Below are 26,409 nucleotides of genomic sequence, written 5' to 3' on the forward strand. Positions count from 1 at the left end.
CTTCAATCCCTCCACAATCTCATCAGTATCTGGCTTGGGCCTGTATACCCTGGCCATACTGTTTCATATTTAAAAGTAGGTAACGCAATCAGTGGGACTTCACAGAAGGAAGACAGATTTATTCCTGCAAGAAAGTAACCTTTAAGTCAATTGCAAAACAACCCTAATTTGGCTCATATCAAGCGACAAAGAACCAACAATCTGTTTACAGAAAGGAAGTAATACATTGATAGTTAAATAACACTTTGCGTATTTCAGACTTGAATGTCTTGCCATCTATACATAATGGCACACACCTCAATAACATAAGTAACAAATGAACAGAAGACTTTTGAAAGAAAATAGGTTGATTTTTACTTACCCTGATTTTTGATTCAATTCTCTGTCACTGCTGAGAAGAACCATTTCCTCCTTCATTTCTTGTTCTGTTGCTACGTTATTCCCAAGCCTCTGTTGAGAATTTGTTTCCCATGTGCTATCACCACAAACTACCTGCAACTCTGATGTTCCTGCAATGCCCGAACTCACATTCTCAGCAGCCAGACCATCTGAAGGAGAACAGCTTTCATGTTCAAAAGATTTCTGAAGGGGAGTTTCTACCTGAAATTCTGTCCAAGTGTCAAGAATCATTTCCTGTGCTACCCCAGATGCCAGTTCCTCACCAGGATGTCCGGACCCTGATTCTGGCATCTCTGTCTTGGCAGAAATTTCTTCAGGTGATATGCCACTTATTTCATTTTGTCCCAATATAATCCAACCCTCGTCTTGCCCACAGCTTTCCTGTGATTTCCCTTCACCATCCATCTTCTGACACACAGCAGAAGAATTTTTCTCTTCTAAGTGAGCAGCGTCCCATTCAGTCCCACCAACAAGATGATCTTTGCTTTCATTTGAAATGGATATTGCCTGAAAAGCATCCAAGGAGCCTGGTGAAAAGTCTTCATGAGATTCCTGAAATGCAAAATTAATTCTGCTTCTTTCAATGGTATCATTTGTTGCAGGTGTTTTTTCTTCCTCAGTAACAAGGATGTAATCCATCTCCAGTGAAGGTGGGAGTACCTGCATCTTTACATCTTCTTTACTGTCTGTACTTTCCAGTTCAGGGCTCTTCTGGGAATTTCTCAGCTTTTCTTCTCTATAAAGTAGGGAGTCAGTGCCAGCTTATAAAAGAACAGGCAAAGAGAAACTCTTTTTAATTTCTGAATAACCGATTTAGTCACCATAGTATGCTTTAATCAGTACTGTGAGATAAAGCTCTTTTCATTTTGCTTTGCTCTGTTAATGTGTACTTGAATTTTATAACATCATCACCATCATCATTATTGTTAAAGGTTACACATTAACACGGCAATCATCCCCAAGGCACAAAAAATTCAGTATCCCATAGGCTAGGCCCTGTACAAACAACAGAAATTATATTACTACTTCAGTGTTCAAAAGCTTTAGATTGCCTGTGATGCCTAAAGTTTTAGCTTTCATATTTTCCAGATTCTGTAGTGCATTAGTATACAACTCTGAACTCCATATACAGTGTCAGCAAGTTCTCTTCACAGCTCAGTCAGACAAAACAATCCTTTTCCAGCCTGAGAACCAAGGACACCATTACAGCCTCAGGCCCAAAAAGTGTCAACAACAGCAAACTGAGGAGAGGAGTGAACAGGACTTCATAACCTGAAGTAAGTGGACAATTAACCCCAATATTAAATGGACCAAAAATTTTTACATTGTGAAAACAAGTGACCAGTTGTACATCTTGGATCCATCTTGGGTGCAGCCACAGCTGGGCTCTTGTACTGCCCAAGATGCATCCTTTGAAGGCATTTTAATAAATACCTACTTTATTCCTTTAACTCTGTCTAACCTTTGTTCCAGGTAGCCTCTCAAGGAAGGCATCATCTGAGAGAACGACACTAGAGCTCTTTCCACAATAATGCTCTGCACATTAGGGAGACACACAAACTTCTCACTTCATTCAAAGCCTCCTCCTCATAGGCTTCATAGAAATACTTCCTCCTTTCTCTGTTCAATGTATTTCCCCTGGAAAGCAGATTTTCTTACCATCACATGATCTTCTACCTCCACCTTGTGGTGACTCAGGATCGGTTGTTTCTTTTTCAGATTTTCCTGTCAAGAAATCAGAATCTGGGGGAGTTACTTCAGACAGGGAGAGCGATGGTACTGAGGTGCGATTTTCCTCAAGACACTCTGTGGATGTCTCAGACACCTTATCTTCAGTCATCAGGATGCCCTCTGCACCTTCCAGAGGAGCCGGCAGTGGCAATCGTTTTTCCAAAGAAACACTGTCATAAAATGGCTGCTGTAACAAGAGCTCACCGTTTGCATTCTCACTGCTGCCAGAGGGTTCAGCATCAAAAGAAGCAGAGGATGGAGGAGTACACACCATTGGTGATTGGTCATTGGGTATTTCCTTAAGCACAGGAACATAATTTTCAATTACAGCTTCATATTCTTTTGCTGTGTCATCAAACCGTTCATTATTTGAATCAAATTCATCACCTTCATGACCACCAGGTAGAAAGGACTTGGGAAAGAGTGTCCGTTCATCCTCTGACTTCCCTTCTGCTGCCTCACTGCCTAGCAGTGTCGGTATGTTCATTCCACCACATGTGCCTCCCAGGCCATTAGTCACTGAGGTGTCCCTTATACTATGTTCTATCCCTGTGTCAAAGTCATCCACATATTCTCCTGACTTATCTAGCTCAACACCAGTTATTGCTGTATGATCAGTACCTGAATATTTTACAACTTCACCCAAGGCACTAATTTCTTTTAAGCTTTGTTCTTCCCTGTCAGGTTGACTGGAATCCATGGGAAGCAAAGGCATTTGAGAGGTCGCTATTTGAGCTGTATCAGTTGGTGCTCCTTGATGGCTTGCATTAGTGGAACTTCCATGGAACATGTCTTTCACATCTAAGGATGTCAGTTTTGTAACTTCACTGGCAATTTCAGTTGATTCAACAGGGTCAAAAACCAGCTTATTTTCTAGACTGCATTCTTCTGGAACTGCAAATTCAGGAGGCTCCTGAGGATTAGAAGAGATAAGCTGATAGAATTCCCTGGCCTTTACTGGCTCATAGTCCTGGGGGCTACCATTTTCAGAGTGCATCTCATTCTGCATTACTAACTGGCATTTCGAGTCAAAATCTGCCTCTTTATTCACATTTGATTTTGTATGAATTGGCTGACTGTCTTTGTCTTCAGGCTCCACTGCAACCTGAGAAGATGGGAGAGAGGCATGCTTAGCTCCATATTCCTGGCACACATCAGGACTGATTGATGACTCTGAACCATTGTCTTGGTCACAGTGACTTAAAATATCAGGATTTTCACCATCTGATTTCAAAGTGACAATCTCCTCAGCATAAGTCCACAGGTCAGGTTGCACTGAAAACTGCTGATTACTTCCTTGTGTGTTATCCTGTAAAATATCTGGGATAACTGCAGTTTGGGGAACTAATATATTCCATTCTGGGCTTGACTTTTCTGCCATTTCAAAAGATAAGTCTTCTACAGTGAAAGCACCTGGCATGGAGTTGTGCACTTCTACTCTTTCACACGTGTCTTCCTGCTGTCTTTGAGGAGTGAGACTTGCATTTTCCTCATTGTCTTTTGCTAGATCCAGTACAGTGATTACTTCAACTGGTATAGCTTGTTCCTCATCTGAAAAAGAGTTTTGTGGAGTCAGTTGATTTTCCTCATCTGTAGAAAACAACTGCTCTATCAACTGCCTTTCTTTTTTATCCAGTGTGAAAGAATCAAATCGATTGAACTGTGAAGTGTCTTCATTTATCTGACCATCAGGACTATTGATAGATTGTACTAGTCTTTCATTTTCTTTTTCATCAGCGTACAGAGGGGCAGGTGGATTTTCATCATTACTTGTATCTGTGAAATGTGCTTCTGTTAGTTGTTCATCTTGTGAAGGTGAGCCACAGGAGTACTCTTTACTATTTCCTAGATGACTTGTTACAGAGTGACGTGAACCAGAATACTGATCTTCCAATTGCTTTTCTTCACAAGGTTGTGAACTCCACCAATCTGAACTGTTATCTAGAAAATCAGATGTTCCTACTGTGGATTTTGGATTAGTTCTTGAATCAGCTTCCAATGACATACTCCACCTATCTATAGCTTTTGAAGAATGCTCTTCTTTATCAGAAGTCAATGCAGGATCTTTATTCACTTGATACAAATATGAGTCTTCCCCACTATCTGCTTTTTCATTGAAACTACTCACCTGTGTTACTTCGTCAAGTGTTTCACAGGGGCCAGTAGTAGGTTGAGTATGATCAATAAAGCCAACAGACCCCTCCTCCTGCAATACCTTTTCGGCTTCAATTATTTCAGAATTTTCACTGAAGGTGCTTACCAGGACGTTCTCTCCCACCTTAGTTTTTGCACCTAAACTGTCTTCATTAGCTTCAGGACTTGTTGCATTGGACTGATCATAATCCTCTTCATTTTCAGCTGCTTTGTGCTGTTTGTTTTCACACACTGAATCTTCATTAATCAGTTCTGGACATGCCTCTGAATTCTCTGAATCCTCATTTACGTCAGGACTTGATAAAGAAGATACAGTATCATCATCTACATGGGCATTCCAAAAATCTAAGCTTTTAGGAACTTTGTTCTCTTCACCACTTGTTTCAAATCCTTCTTCATATTCATTCCCAAATTCTTGCTTTTTAAAGGAATCTGCAAGATTTTTATTATTTTTCATCTCCCACACATCCCTGCTTCTTTCATGATGACTAGCAACTGGAAGATCTCCCCACACATTCACAGATGTATCACTTAAGTCAGGACTTGTTCCACTTGAGTGTGTATAATAATTTATGGAATTACTCCACATATTATCTTCTTCCAAATAGCTTTTGATCTGTATATCTTTTGAAAGACTGCTTGTGGTATTTGCTATTTCAAGGACTTCGCTTGCCTCAGGACTTGTTCCAGGAGACTGCAAATCTTCACATGGCTGTGAATCCCAAGCAGTTTGGGGAAAATTGTCATTAAGCACTGCAAATGGTTCTCCACAAAGATTAGCAGCAGGTTCTACATTTTCAGAGTTTTCATTTGTCCCAGAAGCTATTTCAAGTAAAAATGAATTTTCCACCACAGACACGTGTGTAATATCAGGAACACTAACAAATCCAGAAGGATTTTTCTTAAACTCATCTGTGAAAGAATTTTCATTGGTCTTCATCAGTTCTAAGCTATTTTTAAAAGATAGTAAATCAGAATTACAAATGTCTGGATGGTTAGGAGTCACTTCATGTAAGCATTCTTGCCCTTCTCCCAGAGGTTCTTGTGGTTTATCCATCAAAGGAATTGATATGGCTTGGTCACTACCATTCTTTCCAGAGTAATTCCAGACACCTGAGCTTCCAGGTATTTTAGCAGAATTATTCTCAGGATTATCACTACACTTATCAGAACTTTCAGAAGTACTTTCCATCTTGGGACTTGCTGCATCCTCTGTCACTGTAGCCTCTTTTTCAGCTTCCTCAGAAAGCAGCTGTGACATTTCACTATAATTGTAATTTTGTGGTAAGAGGTCATCCAAAAATTCATAATCTCTGCCTCCTTCAGAAATACTTGAAGATTCTAAACTGTTCTGCAACATGTCCTTTCTCTCTTCCTGGTTAACTGGTTTACTTTGATTGGAAAATGACACATTCTCTGTGATTAATACTTCCAAACTAACACTATTTCTCTGTTTTTCTGGGGAGGTGGCAACTTCAGCTGTTGGTTCATTTTCTTCCAAATCTCTTTTACCTGAAGATTCATTGCCCTCCTGCACTGGTTTATTACAAATGTCATCAATCATCTGCTGCCCACTTGTCACATGTGTTCTCTTACGTTCTTCTCCTTCCTCAGAGATGACAGTGGCATTATCCCAGCTTTCCTCACAACCCTGCTCACTCTGTAAACCCCACGAGTCTAGCTGGTGCACGGAATCCTGAATACCCAGCTCTTCATCAATACTGGCAGTGGTTTGTGCTGCATTCTTACTAGGTATCCCACTCCCTAAGTCACATATTTTCAGATCCAAGCCATTGTCATTTTCTGAAGTTGGCGTAGAGGTGTTTGTGCCTTCTACAGGAACACTGCCCACTGCTTCTGCCTCATCAGCTGCTCTCTGTCCAGTATTTAATTCATTCTGTGATGGTGATAAGTCATTCACTGTTTGATTATATGCCAGTATTACTCTTTTGCTTTCAGATACAGGAAAGTTATTTTCACTGCTACATGTTTCAGTTGAAAAACATAGATCAGCTGTTTGTTCTGAATTAAGGCAAGGTTTAGCAGAGGCAGAAAGAACTGGCATTTCAGAATTTCTTTCTTGTAACTGGGTGATATTATTTAGGGGAGTGTTCCAGATATCTGTACTTCTAGTATTTGAAAAAGGCATACTGTTAGGAGATAACGGTTCCTTAGTTGATTTCTCAAGTACTTTTGACTCAGTCAAGTCTGTGTTCATGAATTTACCAGTAACTGTTCCTTCATCAAAATCCTTGTCCTCATTTTCTCTTTCATCTTCCACATATGTAGGTGATATATATGAATCAGATGTTGAATAATTGGTGTCTGGTGGAGAAACAACTAAATCTTCTGCTATATTTGATGAACTAAGATCCGAGTTTTTATATAAGAAGGTATCCTCCCAGGGCACCACTACTTCTGTTACTTCTTTTCTGATGTTTTTATCATACATATTCCAGGTATCTATATTTTCAAATTGTTTTGGTCTATGTTTAGGATCACCAAATAAAGCTTCTTCCCCCATGTTTGGCTTGGAATTATTTTGCATATTGTTGAAAACAAAAGTTATATTTTCAGATTTTCCATGGTCTTCTAATGAATAATACCTTCCTTTATCCCACACTTCTGGATTTTCAATTTCGTTGTCCACTGTGATTTCTGAAGAATCTGATAAACCTGTTTTTGATACAGCCCATTCCTCAGGAATATTCACTGATTTTAACTCTCTATCTAGTTTGGGCATGTTCCATACATCTTCTGAGGATTTACCAGCATTTCCTTCATCAAACTCAGTCCAGATTTTGTAAGAGTCTCCAGCTAGCTGCCTACCTTTTCCTTCACCGCTACACCATGCATCTGACATAACAGGTGTTGGTTGGCTGACCTTCCATAGATCTGTAAAGCTCTCCACTTCTTGCTTTGTCTCATCTAAAGAAGCAGTTTGCAAACATGAATGTTCACTGTTTTTCTCTTGATTCTCATGGTTCCAGTTATCTTCTTTAAACTGATTATCCCATAGACCTGCTTTCATATATTCCATTTGCTTTGGCTGTTTTTGGAGGAACACAGAATCTGAGGCTCTTCTATCAGTATGTTCTCGTAGCAAAGGACTTTCTTTAGAATCTTTCCATAAGACAGGACTCTGAAATACAGATTCCTGTTCACTTGAACTCCATGCATCAGCATTTCTGGAATCTAAATCAAAGCCATCCCACCAGCTGCCATATCTAACACGAGACGGAGAGTAATTTGTGCCCTCTATTTCATTAATTTTTTTTATGACATCTTGTGAGAAAATTAAAGGCTGCCCATTATCCAATGGTGAAGTATCTACAAGACTATTCATAGGAGTTGGTGGAATTTTTGAATCAGCGGATTTCAACGCTTCTGGTGAAGAAGAATCACCTTCAACAAAATCAATCAAACTTGAAGTTTTCTCACACATTCCTCCTGGAATCTCATCAAATTCAGCCAGATTGTCTTCCTCAATTTTTGTCTTAAGTAAGTCAGTTGAATACTTTACTGAAGCATTTTCTAAGAGATTTGTCTCATCAAGTTTTTTCTTCAGAGTGAGCTGATGCCCTTCTGAGGAATCACTATTGAGAAAATAGTCATCTGCTGGGGAACAATCAACAGAACGAGAAGATGACTCAGATGGAGCTGTAACCATGGGCGCTAGATCAAAATTGAAAAGATCAAAATTATCGCTATTGCTTCCTGACTGAGACTTTTGCTCTTCAGCTACTGCTCCTTCAGGAATAGGGCTGTAGGAATCAAAGCCAGGCAGAAGACTGTGATGTGAAGCAGCCCCTTCTGCAACAGGGCTGTCATCACTAAGAAAAACAGAACTCTCCTTGGAAGACCGGCTGCTTCTAATGGTAGCCAAGCCACTGTCTGGACTCACAAGGTCTACATTAACATCAATGTGGGCTTGCACAGACCCATTCAGATCTTGAGGATTTTCTATAAAATTGGCAGAACTGGGCTGTGGTTCTACATCAGAACCATATAACTCCATAATACCAGAAGATCCTTGTGAAAGTGGAGCACTTCCAGCAACAGCTTCAGTAGAAGAAGTTCTACTGTTTGATACCATTTCTGGTTGCCTTCTATTTATAACTTCCTTAATTACAAGAAAAATTTGATCACAGGTCACTGAAGAATTTTCTTGATGATAAATGAGAATTTGGTCACATTCACATTCTAGAGGATTCAGCTCCAAACAAGGATTCTGACATTCTTCTAATTCACAGCAGATCTGTTGAAAAATGGGATATTTCAGAAGTCACTACAGGCATAGACATAAGGCACATATTTGACTACTTCATCATGTAATACAGCCATACCTATCTCTTCCTATTAACCTATTGCTTGGTCATTTCACTGTAGCATCCTTATTACAATCCCCAAATAGATGATGCATTACAAAAGAGAATCAAGACAAAATATTTGCTATAAGATTGGTCAGAAATTATACCACTTGACTTTTCGGTTCACTTCTGATTAGAAAATCCAAAATGTTTGGTTGTTTCCTTGAGAAATCTGAGTAAAATTCATGCAATTAATTAATTTGTGAATGTACTTCTAGAATGGAGTAATTATATTAATAAAATAAATTAATGCATTTATATTGGCCTTGAAAACCATGGGATCACTTAGCCTCCCAATAACCATAAGTTTTCAAGACTGACAAAAAGGTTCAGAAAGTTGCTGCTGAGATAGTCTCTTCCATCTGGGGATAAATATAGTTTTTAAAAATGGGAAGCACTTAGCTCTGGACAAATGTACACAATAATAATAATTTGTTTTGATTTCGGAGTTTGAATTCTTTAGGAACAACATATACATATATGAGTTCTGGTCTTTACCACTTAACAAGGTGTTTGCTTATCACTCATTGCCAAAGACACATTTGTGTACAAACCCAAGTCAAAACTGGGGAAAAAACCATTTTAACTGAGTTGAAAATTCTTGCCCTTTCAGTATTTCTCCTAACCTTTTTCTATTAGCTTGGTCTGAAGCAATAATAAATATCACAATCTTTCATTCTCTTACCATATAAATAATGCAGCCATTTCAAATAGCTGCTCAGTTGCTGGTCAACTGTTGCTATGTTTTGAAGCCACTTAATTAATCAACATCTTGAGATAGACTACTTAAAAAAACCTCAACATTTTTTTTCCAGGAAAAACATTTGATTCTTTTTCCAGGTACTTACTTGATTGCCTAGCTCTACATTTTCCGAGTATACTACTACTTGTTGTTTTGTTTGCTTCTCATCTGACAAACAGTTGGCCAAAATGACAAGTACATCAAACCCATATTTATCTATGAATGCTTTCAGATCACCAATGAGATTCCTGTGTAATATGCAGTCCTGAAAAACATTAAAAAATTAAAAGAAATGTCAGCAACTTTTCTGGTTCTTTTCATCCAAATATGTTGTAAAAATAGCTGTAAATGTTAAAAAGCATCAGCAGGTCTAACAAGCAAGAAAATTCCATTTCACTCGTCAAAACAACCATGTACCTAATAAAATCAAGAACCAGTCCCATAGTTCAGTAATGGAAGAACACTAGCATACTAAATGCAGGTTTTGCCTTCCTAATCTGCTGGTGAAACATAATTCTTACTTGTTCCTGCTACCTGGTTTTGCAACATTGATTAAAAGCACTCCAAGCTCTAGTATATACCCATGACAAAGAAACTGGGTGTCCTGGGGTGACGTTATGATGCTTGTATATCCCCATTCATCTGTTCTGTGCCTTTAAGACCGGCACTGAAGAGTGGAAGTTTTGTTTGGGTTTCTCTTATCAGGACACAGAGACAAGCAGTACACAGAGCTGTTTTTTTTTTTACTTCCAGCTTTGGGCTTGCTGCTTTTGCTTGCTGCTTTTGCTTGCTCTCTTTTTCTGCTCTTGCTTCTGCTCTGCTTTCTGCCTCTGCTTATTAGCTAGTTCTAACTAAACAGTCCACATTGCTTCCTGGACTGTTTCTCCTCTCCTGTTCCTGTGACCATCTCGAACCTGCTCCGGACTGGGACCCGGGAACACCAAGGGTTCGGCTGCAGCGGCTGGCCCAGTGCCGGAGGGACTGAGAACAGAGCAACCACCCCTGAAAGAGACTTTCTGATTTTGCCATCTTTCTCAGAGCGGTGTCATCGCGTATTGTTCATTTTGTGTGCTGGGGGGTGCGGGGCCAGTCAAATAAACAGGTTCTTTCCACCTCTCTCCGAGGAATTTTTCTCCCGAACCGATTGGGGGGAGGGGCCGTGTGGGTTTCGCTTTCTGGAGGGGCCCTCCTTTGCAGATTCTTTAACAAATTTGCCCTAAACCAGTACACTGGGCAAAGGGAGTAGGTGACTTACATGGATGAGAATGGAACTTCCAGTAAAACTCAAACTCAAGAAAGAAATATATGCAACGTGGAAGAAGGGACAGGCCACACAGAAGGACTCTAGGAACATCGAGTTGCAGGGATACAACAAGGAAGGCCAAGACCCACTTGCAACTGAGTCTGGCAAGGGACATCAAGGACAGCAATTCTTTTGCTGCTGATAAAATCTACGATTTTATCAGCAGCAAAAGAAAGATTAAGCAAAATGCAGGGCCGCTGCAGAATCAGATGGATGTTCTGGTGATGGAATACATAGAGAAGGTAAAATTACTGAATGTCTTCTTTGCTTGTCTTTACTGTTGAGACCAGCCCTCAAGAGTCCCAGACCTCAGCAGTAAGAGAGGATGGCTGGAGAAAGGAAGGCTTCCCCTAGGCCGTCGAGGGTTGGGTTAGAGATCATGTAGGCATACTTAACACCTTAAATGCATGGGATCCAGCCACAGATAATGAGAGAGCATGGCAGATGTCCATTTGCTGCTTTCCATCATCTCTGAAAAATCATGGAGAATGGGAGAATTGCCTGATGATTCAAGGAAAACCAATGTCACTCTTGTCTTCAAAAATGACACGGAGACCTGGGAAACTACCAGTCAGCCAGCCAGCCAGCCTGCCTCACCTCAGTTCCTGGAAAGGTGATGGAACAGATCATTCTGGAGACTATCAAAAAGCATATAGAAGACAAGGTCATCATGAACACAGGAACAGTAAGGATGGATTCACCGAAAGCAAACCAGATTGGACTAATCTGATAGACCTCTGTGATTGCATAGCAGGATGGGTTGACAATGGGAGAGCAGTGGACGTTGCCTACCTCAGCTTCAGCAAGGTTTTTTCCTGTAACATCCTCATAGGTAGGCTCAGGACATGTGGGTTAGAGGAATGTAAAGTGAAGTGAATCAAGTACTGGCTGAAGGCAGAGCTCAGACAGTCATGATCAGTGCAGCAGAGTCCAGCAGGAGGCCTGCAGTCAGTGGTATTGCCAAAGGACCAGTATTGGGACCAATCCTACTCAACTTGTTTATCACTGACCTGGAGGAAGGGATCAAAGGCACCCTCAGCAGGCTTGCTGGTGACTCCAAACTGGGGCAGTGGCTGATCCACCTGAAAGCTCTGCTGCCATTCAATGGCACCTTGATCAGCTGGAGGGCTGTGCAGAGAGAAACCTGGTGAGGCTCAACAAGGGCAAGTGCCAGGTCCTGCACCTGGGGAGGAACAGCCCCAAGTGCCAGCACAGCCTGGGGCTGACCTCCCACAGAGCAGCTCTGTGGAAAAGGACCTGGGACTCCTGGTGCATCACAAGCTGCCCATGAGCCACCAGTGCCCCTGTGGCCAGGAGGGCCAATGTCATCCTGGGCTGCATTGGCCAGAGTGTGGCCAGCAGGTCAGGGAGGTGATCCTCCCCCTCCACTCAGCCCTGGTGAGGCCATTCCTGGAGTGCCGTGTCCAGTTCTGGGCTCCTCAGCACAAGGGAGACAAAGAGCTACTGGAGAGGGTCCAGGGGAGAGCCACAAGGATGATCAGGGGTCTGGAGCTCCTCTCTCATGAGGAGACACTCTGGGAACTGGGATTGTCTGGTCTGGAGAAGAGAAGACTGAGAGGGGATCTCATCAATACACAGAAATATCTCAAAGGTGGGTGTCAGGAGGATGGTGCCAGACTCTTTTCAGTGGTGCCCAGAAACAAGAGAAGGAGCAATGGCCATAAACTGAAACACAGGAAGTTTCACCTCAACAAGAGGAAGAATTTCTTTATGCTGAGGGTGGCAGAGCATTGAACAGCTGCTGGGGAGGCTGTGGAGTCTCTGGGAGACATTAAAAGCCCTCCTGCACGTGTTCCTGTGTCACCTGCTCTCAGTGACCCTGCTTTGGCAGGGCGCTTGGACTGGATGATCTTGAGAGGTCCTCTCCAACCTTAACAATTCTGTGATTCTGTGATACTGGTCTATTGCTATTTCTTGAATAAAACCCAGGTTTTTGTTAGAAAAATAAATACTTTATGAAATTTGTCATGCCAATATTTCATCTAAAAAAACCAAACATTAAAACAATAGTATTGAGAAGCAAAATTCACAAGATAATTTAATTTTGCAGTCCTTCATATGTATCCATGATGATGTTACCCTATTGCAACACACAATTACCACAGACTGCTCCAACAGATACCCTTGCTCCTGCTCTTTGAATTGTGCAAATCTCAAAAAAAAAAATACACACACACACACAAGTAAGAACTGAGGCAAAGTATTTTTATATTCCTTGTATCAAAAAAGTTGTCTTCTTTCACATACACCCCACACCAAATACACAGGAGGTAAACTTTTATGTTTTCTATTCTCATTAATACTTGGACTAGCCCACTTACATAGGACTTGAAACATAAACCATACATCACCTTTCTCAGCTGAGAACATAATGCACAAAGTATAAATATCTTTTTTCAAATCTCACATCTGATAACTACTGCTCAATAAAGACATAGAAATTTCATTTTCTTCTTTATGTTTCTGCTGTTTGTATTAAAATAATTTTTTGTCGTCTTCTAGCCAAGACTTCTTTTGATGCTGCCAAGCTACACTGGCCTTGAATAAACAGCAGTTCATCATGAACACGGCACAACTGTATGTGCAGACTGGCATGTTATTCCCCTGCATCAGTCTCTTACCTAATAATTACTGTTTTGATTGCAAATATATAAACACAATTTATTAATCTACTCAACTGTGTCCACAAAATGCATCACCCTCCAAGTTAAACTTAAAAAAAAAAATAATCTTGTTTGTCAAATGCTTTGGAAGTAGATTCCTTTCTGCAACTAGAGATGAAGTTTCCCGTTGATGTTTGGATAGCACCTTAAAATGAAGTTTATGTGAAATTCACACAGATTAATACACCAACAGTCAGCTGCCAGTTTATTGGTGGACATTCATATGTGAAATTTGAATAGAGAGTTATGATGAGGAATTATTCTGAAAAAACTTTGAATATCTAAACCAGTAAAATCTTCTGAAGACACAAGTACTGGGTAGATCAGAAACAGTTCCAAAATGTCCTTGAGCATGGAAAAGTCACTTCAATTATCCCATTACTAACTGCAGCTGGAACAATTAAAATTGATTCAAATAAACAGCAGATTCAAAACCATCTAAAAATTCCTGATAACTCACCTAAACAATGTTAGTTTATTCTTTTAAACTAGTACCAGCAACAAAATTCAGATACTCCCTTCCCAGGCATTCAAACACTCAAGTAAATAATGACAGCTGCAAATAAGTCTTAAAAACTACAAAGGCCATATACTGAAAGACATGATAGATACATGAACTCTCCTATGAATTTTATAACCTAAATTAACAAGAACTTATTACAAATGCTTACAGAAAATGAAAAATTTCCTTCAGAAATAAAAAACTGCAAATAATTTCAACAGTTAAGCCAGTACATCCCAAATTAATTACATCCATTTAAAATATGCTTTTGATGAATTAGTATAGCCTGAGATATACTGACATAGCTAAACAATGACAATAACTGGTCATTTTTATATTCTTCTTTTCTTGTTCTAACATACGCTGGCTGAAGTATTAGGTAATATTCACATAGTATACAGCAGATAAACAGTGTACATAAATATTGTTAGTTGTTATAATGTTGTTATAATGCCCTCTAAGTATCTTATAAACAAAAAAATGAATTGTTAACATACTTGAAATATATGTACTTGAAATAAACAGAATCTAGTAGTACATATATTTTTCACAGTTAACAGCAGTGTAACTACTAGAGTAATTTAGTGTCATAACATGTAATAAAATGGTGCTTTTGTCTAATGCACATAAATAGCTTCTGCCCTAACACAGCAATATAATGTGCATTCTAAAATTTACAAATATTTTTTGTATCAGGTGAGCAGAATGAGAAAGCTGAAGAAATCCAAAGACTTTTGAAGGATTTTTGAACATTAACTATTTAGTAATTATGTATTTTTGTTGAGAAATACCATTTTATGTAAGTTCTATACTGTTGGGAAATTTCTTTCTTGGAAACCTCTATTTTCCTTCTTGATTCTCAGGAATTTCTTTTTAAGTTTAACAGATAATGTAACTATAAACATGGATGATCCTTTAAAAGAGGCAAAATATCAAAGAAATATCTGAAGAGAATCTTAACTTCTCTGTCTCTTGCAACACTGATTCATGAAATCAACAGCCAATTACCCAAGTGATCACTGCAAGTGTACATTACACACACTTTTGACTCTTCTAAGCTAACTGTGTCAATATTAACCTGACCAAATTAAGAACAAACTGTCTCTTTTGTTCTTCACACTTCTCACATGGGGAGCACAATATGGCTTTTGTCAGAGGTGCTCCATCATTTTGGCTCAAGGAAACTGTCAGTACAGTTTGGGATTCGTTATTCATGGGCAGATACCCTGATGAGTCTAATGAAGCCTTTCTGCTGACAACTCATTTGCTAAAAATACCCAACCATCACAAAATATAAATGAGGAATATCATATCCCATTACAATTTTCACAACTGATGCAATTATCACAATACAGAAGTCATACATACTGCTACTGCATTCTCTTAATATTTCATGGTCGGTACTTCTGCATTCCAGTTTATTTCTATGCGATCACTGATAAAACTTTATGACATACTTAAATTGCAATATAATAGGGTAAACACCAAAGATACAGCACACATGCAGAGCTAACAGGCTGTGTGCCATTTGTTGTAAATCCAGCTAATTACTAGAAGTCCCCTCCTTTTTAAAAAAAAAATTTAAAAGAAAGACAAAAGAGTGCAGAAAAATACTCTGTTTTTCGTAAGTAGTTTTCAGGTAAAGGTCAGTAACAACTGAAAGAACAGTATAAACAGTACGATGTATACCACACTCCAGAAAGACAAACAAGCATTTTTTTTGTTTTATCTCTTTTTTTCTTCTATCAACACCGCTGGTAAAAATGCTCTATTAAAAATCCCTACCTTCTCTGTAAGGAAAGACTGTATTTTTCTATCATGCATTTCAATGTACCAAATAGCAGCTCTTCTGCACAATCTTCTGGAAAGAACAAAAATAGCAGCAAAATCTGCTTTCCTTGTGTCAACAGTTTCCAAAGCCAAAAAAGGTATTAGGTCCTAAACTAAAGAGTAGGAGAATGGGCATCTTTGAGCCTTGTTATCTTGCTCTATGACTGACTACCCAAGTGACACATTCACCTTTAGGTATTCCAAACTTAAGTTGGAATGAATTTGAACTGGAAATACTGTAGAATTGTGGAAAGCTCATCTTGAATAATGCAATGAGTGCCTGTTTAGCACTCACATCCCTTAGTACTGATGATGGCTGTGTTTTTGCAGTCTATTTCATTAAAGGCAGAGTAATGAAAAAAAAAAAAAGAAAAAAAGAAAGCAAAGAAAAAATAGGAATTCCTCTTTAATAAAAAATAATTCGTATGCTTTGTTCAATTAAAGCATGTTTAGACAGGTTCATAATGGAAAGAGTGTCTTTTCTACAGCATTGGTGCATTTCATCATAGTATCCTAGCAATGATCCATTCTTTATGAATTCAGGATGCAGCTAAACAAGTTTTACTTGAATTTGATACAGGCACAAATTCTGTATATTCAAATTCAGGCTTGTCCATTTTAACCTGTATTTAAGTAGAACTTACAAAGATTCACATGGTTTTTGTGTATTTAGCACAGCACATGATTTCTGGGCAAGATTGTGAAATCTCAATTAATTCAAAAAACCTGAGGTAGAAAAATTTTGCTTAGGTGTACTGCCAGACTGCAGTTTCATTATTCCCCATTTACAGGACTAGCTGAGACAACTCTGAATTTAGCAGCTGGGGTACAGCATCTTCATGTATCCTAAATTACATTCTGATATACATGTAACATAAGGATATCATCATGGCCCATTTGGCTTAAAACATTCTTCCTAGAGTTGGAATACCTACCTTCAGTGTCTATCATTGCCACCCACCTAAGGAACACAATTTTTTATCCATAAGCAAGGCAGCCCCCCATGAGTTCTGAGGTGTAAAACCAAGTATGAAATACAACAGTGAAAAATGCTCCCTGGTGTCAGTGGGGTTTGTGCACACGTACTGAAAATACGTGGCAGCTCAGAAGGGCTGGAGATGAAGCCCTGTTAAGGCACTGCCACTACTGCACAACATAAACAAACATTGAGTGCACTAGCCTAAAGACATTAACAAACATAGGTAACAGTCTGCACACTCCTGTGTATCTAATCATAATATTAGATTGCTGGGACCTCATTATCTAGAAGAAAAAAAGTTTTGCAGCAGTACAGGAGTCAGAGAATATCAAAGTACATCATGCAGTCTCGTGTAGAGATGAAAGTACTCATTTATTTCCATCTCTAAAGGAAGAAATTCAAAGTGCTTGTAATTTGTCTCATTGTTAGTGGATGTTTTCTGTAACAGGAAAACTGTGACTGATAAAGATAAAGCTTCCAGTTTTGACCATTTCTGGTAGTTAAAGGGTAAGTAGTTTGGAGTTGCTAAAAATGCAAAGTAAATTAAAATATACAGAAGTCATTTTCAAGTTTAACAGCTTAAATGACACCTCCCTTTTCAATCTGTCTTTAAAACTCTACCTCTGTAAAATAAGTGAAGGGACCAATTAGAAAACTTACAATCATAGCAGTATGACTTCTGGTCCAACTAGTTAAGTATAAAGATATGTAGTTGTTGAAATGTACTCCCTTCAGAAAATTTTAAAGGTTGAAGTAAATACGATTTTTTTTTTTTTTTTTGGTGAAAGTACATGGAGAGGAAACTCTTTTATTTTTAAACCACAAGTATGCAAAGCCTAAAAGTAAAGGCAACTGCTTATGCACCATACTTATAAGCAAGGACTCCTCACAAAAAATATGCACAAAATATGTACAAAATTAAAATAAATATCCCCACACTGAAGTATAGCATAGTTTATACAACCTAATAATTATTTGCCTCAAAAATTTAGAAGAGAAAAAGAAGCATTATTTTTTATTAATCAATAAGTTATGTGGACATAGCCTGCAATACACTTTTTAAATTCTCCTTTATACTATTCTGTTTTCTGATTCTAGGTTAAGAACTTGCATCTTATTTTTCCATAGCTTGTAAATCAATTAGAAAATACTGAAAAAGACACAACCTATCACTTCAGTTACAGGGTTCATTTAGTCACATACAATATTTGATTTCACTGTTGACTGATTAGCAAGTGGTAACAAGCAAAAGGCTGAATAGACAGAGTGATGAATTAAAACATAAGAAACATCACAACTATACATATACTGACCAGGAGCTGTCTCTTTTAGCCAGCTAAGTCTCAGGTGTAAGGTTATACATAATAATTCATACCTTACAAAATAATCCCCATGCAAACATGATAATGCAAAAACACATTTCTGGCTGTCAAGAAAATTTCCGGCAAAATTAATCACCCATTCATCCATTCAGGCTCTTTGCATATCCTTTTGTCAAGGAGGGAATACTAAGAGATTTCTTTCCTCTTTCACGCGCTCATTGCAATGGTTTGTAAAATCCATCAAGCCTTGAGTTGATTTATTGAACTGTCTCTTAGCTCAGCAGTGTAACTATAGCAAATGAACTGGTAACTTCTTAAAAAACAGCAGTGATTCAACAATATCTGGTTTATTTGATTCCTTCTAACTTCAGATTAGCAATTTCTTAAACACACTAACTTGCATTATTTAGTACTTCCAGCTGCAATTTTATACCAACACATTTTGTTTGTACTGTCCCACGTTTTTAATATTATGCTTTGACATTTGACAAAAGCATTTTTGATTTATAACTGATGTAAGACTCTACCTAAATCTTCACATCTTCATGCCAGCTAGTATGCTTCTATTGCTACTCAGTAAAGCTTTCAAATTTAAATACAATACTGCTGTGTACTATTATGTGAGCCATCTCCCTCATTAGGCTATGAATACTGAAAACTAATTACCCCCACCCCACCTATTTCTTTAATTACACAGACAACTTTGCATGCATATTCAACTGTTTTTGTATTTATTTATTCCCATCCCTAGTAATGAGAATTATTATAAAAAGTAGTTAAGGCACAAAAGACAGAGATATGCCAAGCCATTTGAAGCACATGGATTTTATTGCTACGCATCGTCCATTGAACCCCATGAAGCACATTCATCACTCACCAGCTTTGCATTTTTCTTCATAAAGATATATGACCTTTGCCTATTAGATTTCATTAGCAGGGCACCATACAAGGCTCGTCTGCAGATGACAGGATAGAAAGCTAAACAACCTCGCCTGAAGGATTTGTGAGAACAAGCCCATCTTCAATCTTTGTCCCTGGGAGGCACTTCTAACACCTGCCAACCACAGCACTATCATCAGAAAAACATTTAGAGATTTATCTTCAGGCTGGTGATTATAAGAGATAATTTGTTTGGAGTATGGATAAAGTTGGTCTAGCATAAACAAACTACAAGCTCAAATTATACGACGAACCTCATTAACTATTGATTTAACCACTGCAAATCCATGAACAAATGTTGTATCAAAATGTTAATTCTTCATGAAAATATAATAAAAAACAAAATGCTAAGGCAGGATGGCAGGCTATTTTCAGTGCACTTTTAATGTTTGCAGCTTAAACTGGAAATGGAGATTTGCTTTTTTTATAACATGGACAAGACCATACTATAGTGATTTTCTCTTAACATGGAGTTTTGTCTGGCAAGAAGTGCTAGATCTTTTCAGTTACTGCCACTACAGAGGGATGAAGGAGTGTTTTCTCTCCAGCTTTCAGGAACACTTCTTTTGTTTTGAGACAGCAAGATTAGATGAACCATTAGAAACACTTTCAATAGCAAGAAGACAGAAGTATTATAAATGGATGCCATCACAGGCAGACAGACTGAAAAATTATATATTCATTGATACTTTCTATATTACAGATATCACACATATCCTATGTTCCACAACAGGAAAGAACTTTCTCCTAATCTTTGAAAATTATTTAAACTCAAGCTAAAAATAAACTCTCAGTCTTCAGCCAACAGTGTATTTAAAAATAATACAGCTGCATTATTCCTGAGGTCTATTTTTGAGGGGGAAAAGTTGGGGGTTTTCCTTCTTTTCTAATACAGCGGCATTCAGGCCTGTCCCCTCTTTGGTAACAGAGAGAAAAAATGCTGTCAGACTTCCTGCTGTAATCCAAAGAGAAGAGCCACAAAATATTTCCACCTGATGTTGGTGGAATATGGCCTAGGAGAATTCCATTGCACCAGCTCTGACAGCAACACAATTCCTTAATATGCCCATCCTGAGAGCTCATTTGTGCAGAGAAGGTAGAAGGAAACAAGCAGACCTCTTACACTCCAGCAGTCTAAACAAATAATTCAGTGTGACTTGCACTTAATAACAAAATATCAGTACTTTTAACACTATTATTACTGTAGAAACAGCAGACACCCTTTGGAAGGAACTCAAAAACTTTCAGGTAAAACATTCAAAATAAGAAGAAATTGTGAAAATATTTTCTTGGGATGACATTATCTCTCATTACTAATAGCTTCTGGACAGGAATGGTATTGATTGCAAAATTTAGTTTATCAATAAAAAAACTAAGGCAAAATGACAAAATCTCCTGGGGAAGACAGTGTTCCTGACACCCCAACGTAGCCATTCAAAGTTACATGGCAATTTTAGCTTTTCCTTTTACTTTTTACCTGTTTTTTCCCTTGTCAACTCACAATGTCACTTCAGGAATAAACCATAGTTATTTAATTATTAAAGCCATTTCACTCCATATATATAGACAAGAAAATGATGCTGCAAGATAATTGATAGAAAATGTTAAAAAATCAGCTGATAACACATCTAAAGAGCCATTTGTGCAGAATTCAGTTACATCACTTCTAATATATTCTAAGTTGTTAATATGTCATTTTTTGATTGTTTCATCAAATTTCAGTAGTCGGTGAAGCTTTCTTTTTCATCTAGCTACATCTTTGCCTTTCTAAAGCAGCTGTTTGATTTCTCACAGTCTTTTGACTGCAAGTAATTTTTTCTCAAAAAATTTACTTCTTTCATTAATGCTTTTGACTCCAAAATACTATTTTCTCCTACAGGTTTTCTTCCTCCAGTGCTGAAAATCTTGACTTACATAATTTTTGCTTTTGCTATTACTTGTCATGAACACTCTTGTTCCCACTTTCAACTTCTCCTTCCTATTACCCCAAATCTCTCTAGATGCAAAATACAGTTTCACACTGAGGTACAATGCTCTTTAATTACATTTGAGTCTTTTTTATACATTTATCCTTTGGTTCACAACAAATGCTCCCTTTCTGCACCACAGATCCCCATTTTGAAAAACAGTTTCCCTTCATATGGGAAAATTCAAACAGTAATTATTATCTTTAGATGTTCAATTTGCAAGCCTGAACAAAAAGGCCTATTCAGAATTTCACAAACTAAAAGTTAATGGAAATCCTCTCACTGACTTCACAGGATTTGGCACATGCCACATGTAAGAATTCTCCCAATCATATCCGTGGTGATATTCATAATATTGCATAGGAACTCAAATTTAGCAAAAGGCCCTTCTTGGAAGTAAAAGTTCCCTGCGAAAAATTTAAGTATTTTAGAAATGTATTTTCAATTATTTTGATTAAATCACTTTTGCACTGTATACTAAATCACTGGCACTTTGGTTGACCACCCATAGTGTCAACATGGAACAACTGTCTGGAATACAACTGAAGACAAAAAAGAATTAATTTTCTCTTCATTCAGTTTATCTCCCTGCTGTGGGAAGCTGAACACCTTCCTCCAAAATACATGAACAAACAAGGATCAATGTATTCCCAATGCAATTGGCTTTAGCCTCATCTGCAGTGAGACTGAACTAGGAACTAGAAATTGAACAGAGATGGTCAAAGGCTGTACACCAAACTTTTCCACCCCAAAAAAATCCCAGACAAGTAAGAGTAGCAATTCAGTTTCTTCTAATTAATTTCAGTTTCCTATGGATTCTTCTAATAAGCACTTACAGTTATGCAAACAAAATGCCTTTAGCAACTCGTTTGTTAAACAGTCAGCTCCTTCAGAAGAGAAAACAGTCATTACCAACAGAAGCAAAACAGGATAAAACAAAGGTTTTTGCCGATGCCTGCCAGGCGACTCACACTTGTTTACCCAAGGCTGAAGTTAGCTGTGGCACGCTTGTCTCTGTTTTACAGTAACTAAGAGGACAGCTTTGCTAATGAGATGGTTCTATCTCCTGAGAGCCAATTACAAGCTTTCTGTAAGGCTGCTTTTGGAACTACAGAACCAAGTTCTCCAACATACATGTTTTCTTCAGGTTGTATGCTTCAGGAAGGTATTCTTTGCTCTCTCACTAGATAAATAGAAGTGAAAAATGAGATGCAAAGCAAAAGAGTACCCTAAAATCTATCTGAAGTAACCACTCTGAGACACAAGACTGCTTTGGGGATTCTGGCATGTAAATCCAGTTAAACAAACACCCAAAAGAACTGGAATACATTTCATATTGCTCTAGTTCTGCTTACATGAAATACTCAATGTTTAAAAGGAATTTTATGACCAGGAGTTTGTCAAAAAATAAAATGTTTTTTTTGCCGATGAACAGTAACACGGGGATTTTGTTTGGGTCAGTAAACAAAAATGTGCTTTAAGATTTAATATTACAGGAAAAGTGGCATGCAAAATCATTTTTTTTCCAATACGTTCAGCAGCCAGGTCAATAAATTTCCATAATCTTCAGCTGTATCAGTACCGCCCCTGCAGCATACCACAAATCTCAAATGGGCTTTACCAACTTACTGGCAATCACACCATGTGCACTAGTGACTCCATCTAGCACAACTAGCTCTGCTCACACCATTACAGCCTTCTTCCATTAACTTAAATATTGAGCCAAGACTAAACATGTGCTTACTCTCTGCATCATGACTTCAATCATTCATTGGGACTGAATCATCTTTCTAATCACACTAGTAGGTACTTCTCAGCAATAACATATTATCAGGACCATGTAGTAGATGCTAAGTAATAAGGAAAAGGCTCTTCTAACAACACTAAAAGAGTGCATCATTTAATAGTGTATCTGCTACATTAATATAGTTTTAGTCCCTTGCAACTGTGTTAAGAGTAAACAGCAGTAACACAGACCTACAGCTCCCTAAGGGAACATACCAGTATCATAACCCTTAAAAAAGACATAACTTAAAACATCCAAATTGCAAGACACAATGGTCCAGACCTAAAAGAACATAAAAGGCATGGACTTAACCTCTCTTTATCGTGAATCACAAGCCCTGATGTTTCTCCATTAAATAAAAGGAACTGACCATAGTCCTGCTGTATTCTTCACGAGAACAGCCTTTTTACATGTAATGTGTGGTTTACCTTCACCACTATGCATCCACCAGGAAAAAGAGGGAGAGTAACAACAGGAAAAAGTACAAGATACAGAATTCTTTGCCAGATCTTTTAGCAAACAGCTGCTCACAGGTATCAGGGAAGACAGAGAGGATACGATAAAGAAATTGAGAACAGATATAAGGAGAGGGACAAAAACAGGGTACCCATTAATTTGGCTCATGAGTTTATACCGGAATAATACTAGTAGAGAATTCTCTGTTAGGCAGAGTTCATTGAGTAAACCTTGAAAAATCAAGGTAGAGGAAGAAACAGGAAAGCAAATATGTACAATAGCAAGTATTATGCAATCTGAGTATGAGCATTACCAATAAAGGGAGCAGAGAAGAAATCTTGATTAAAAGACATTTAGACCTGATTTAATCTTCCTTTTTCACCCACCAGATGGTGCCCTTGCAGCATCCACGAACAAGCTAAGTCAATCTCTGCTTTTGTCTACAGTCACCGACAGGTCACTCCCTGTGTTCTCATACCTGGTTCTGAAGGGACAGTTTAGCTGTATCCCTGACACTTGAACTGTTCTTAAAAGAGGAGACTTTTCAGATAGTTCTTGGCATACATATTTTTCAAAATCTCGTTAGAAGTCTGACTAATTTTAGTAGCAGCATGATCTACAGGCCATACCTACCCCTACGGCAGCTGGTATCCGCTGCGGTGTACAGATCTGTGAGCAGGAGAATGACAGTTTGGCATCAATTAGGAGAGCACACAAACTCTTAGAAAGCACTGGAGATTTATTTTGTTGCCTGAAACAGGGTTTCTAATCTGGAAATACTTCATCTCTGCAGAGCTGTGTATTTCTCCCACAGTGATGGAGAAAGCTTTGCATCTGTTCAGGTTAATGTGCTCCTGTTTCTCTGCCGACATCTAAATTCAAGGATACACAGCATTCTTCAAAGCTTGATTGGCACACAGAAGTAAAACGTGTACTCAGTGTTAATCTCCTAGTCTATTATTACTGTCTTTCATAATCTACATATATTTTACAAAATTCTTTAGTAAGAAAGGCTGTCAGAGCAAATGATGCATCAAATTCAAACAGGCCATCAAGATTGCTAATGGATTTTAATAGCAGCTATTACAGCATAATGGTATTTTCCCAACAGCTGTTTGTTTATAAAATTTTCAGTTTACAAGACCTTTATGTCCAATCCCAGGAGACATCCGTCAATTCATTTATAATCATTTGGTTCAACCTACATGTAAATGCTGTCTTATTTGCACTGGGTGTGATTGTGTATGTGTAGAAGACACGAGCAACTACCACAGCAATGAAAATGCTGGGCAACTTTACAAACTAAACTAATTAGTGTGTGCCTTTTGACCTTAGCAGCAAGTGTGAAGCAAAGTGCTTCACATGTTTCTTTCTTCCCACTCCTGAACAGCTCATTGCAACTAAGGAAGAGCTGCCTGGATTACAGCCTATTTTATGTCCCAAACTGACACATGATTATTTGTTTAGTTCCATGTAGCTGCAGCTGTTAAAGATTTTAAAACATAGCACATAACTGGGCATAACTGGAGCAAATGGCCAGCAAACAATAGCTCAATGTGGCCTGCAGAAATGGCAGGGAAGCATTAGAGGAAAAGTATCTTGACAGGCCTACAAAGCTTAATCAGATCTGGAAAACCTATCAGACACAAAACCCATAAAAGCATGACTAAGACTTTTTCCCAGGTTTCTGATGATTTGGTTTGGTTTGGTATTCTGGGGGCATTTTTTGGTTGATTGGTCAGGGTATTTCAGTGTACAAGTACGTATTTTTTGGTATCTACTAGACACAAAATCAAGAATAAACAGGAAATTTGGACACTGGCATGCTTTTTCTATTGAGTCATATTCAGAGATGAACTGTGTGAAATTAAGTGGGATTTAAAAAAATTATTCAGAAGATAACTAGAAATGGGAGCTAATTATGAACTGAGGAAAGAAAAATTGATAAATTTATTGAATGAGATTTTTTGATGCTGCACACTTAGAGATGGCTGTCTGTCCAGCTCTCTTCATGATTCTCAAGCTGCCCATGTAATATAAATTTTGAGTAACAGCTGATACTGAAATCTGGATAAATGCCTTTAGTATGTGTACTAATAGGTAAGATTTTTCTAGAAACATCTAGACCTAAATAATTTTGCTTCCACGGTGTTAGCAAATACCCTACTAACAACAAGCGACTGAAAATTTTTAAGGATATAGGACAAGACAGAAAGACACACACTCCGCCTTAAACACTGCCTTCCTTTAAACAGCAGATGGCTCTAATTTTCCACAAAAGAAGGCTACAACTAAAATTTTCAGCCAGGACTCTCACTTCTGTAATACAGGAATAGGGGAGTTACTAGGCAGCAGACAGGATATGGATAAACAAGCTGTTAGGTGGGTGCTATTTGTGAGCAGCATTAGGTAGCCACCCTACAAACCAGCAATCTTCATCCATACAACAAGTACTGTCCTGGGTAATTAGCTTATAGTATATGTCAATTACAGCAGGCTCTGTAGATTCAGATTCTACCTCTGTGCCTGCTCTTTAGTCTGATATGCACTTAAACATCTCAAGCAACAACTGAAATTAGTAAAAGAAGAATCTTTTTTTTTTTTTTTCTTGGAATGCCTTGACATTTATGGTGCTTTACATGAGATGCACCATCCTTTCCTCCTAGTCATTTCAATACCATACCATGACTCACCATTATTATTCGGTTTACTCTGATTTTTCACATCCATTCTGCACAGCAGAGTTATTAGCAGTAAGTTTTATGGCAGAAGAAGAACTTAAAAAGTAAAAAAAAAAAAATGCCTGCCAAAAGAGTTATGGTCAGATCGATGGACATGGAGTTGATATGAGGAAATCAATTAGAAAACACAATCTAAAAATTATGAACTAAAAACAAAAGTACTTTCTACCTCCAAATCAATACAGTAGAAGAGCTGGGCTTAACAGAAAACCACCAGTGAGATTAGACTGCAACTCATATTTATAAACCAGCTGGCAGAACTGGGGGACAATAAGAGAAGTTTTTTCAAATACGTAATGGCAATACGCAGCATAAATTAACATTGTCCCCTCACGGGGGTGGGATGGTTATCTCACAAACAGGTACATGGAGAAGGCAGAGATGTTTAATGCATTCTTTGCCTCTGTCTTCAACACTGATGACTGACCAAAGGGGTCTCAATGCCCTGAGCTGAAGGATTGTGACTTCAAGAACAACCAATTCCCAATGGATCCTGACATTTTG

General features: G+C 38.2%; 1 protein-coding gene across 7 annotated transcripts in view; it reads right to left on the bottom strand.

Moving 5' to 3' along the window:
- The window catches only part of PRUNE2 (prune homolog 2 with BCH domain), a 129,436-nt gene that overhangs the window by 44,631 nt on the left and 58,396 nt on the right, over positions 1-26,409 (bottom strand). For all 7 annotated transcript variants that reach the window (XR_012577998.1, XM_074532242.1, XM_074532246.1 and 4 more), the window contains exons 7-9: positions 9,503-9,661; positions 2,059-8,542; positions 362-1,160 (exon numbers count right to left, since the gene is read on the bottom strand). Coding sequence is in view for 6 of the 7 variants with exons in the window: in XM_074532242.1 (XP_074388343.1) it covers positions 362-1,160; positions 2,059-8,542; positions 9,503-9,661 (7,442 nt within the window). In the remaining variant the exon portion in view is untranslated. The remainder of the gene's footprint in view (positions 1-361; positions 1,161-2,058; positions 8,543-9,502; positions 9,662-26,409) is intronic.

This window comes from Zonotrichia albicollis, chromosome Z, assembly GCF_047830755.1.
Source record: "Zonotrichia albicollis isolate bZonAlb1 chromosome Z, bZonAlb1.hap1, whole genome shotgun sequence".
Lineage (NCBI taxonomy): Eukaryota > Metazoa > Chordata > Aves > Passeriformes > Passerellidae > Zonotrichia > Zonotrichia albicollis.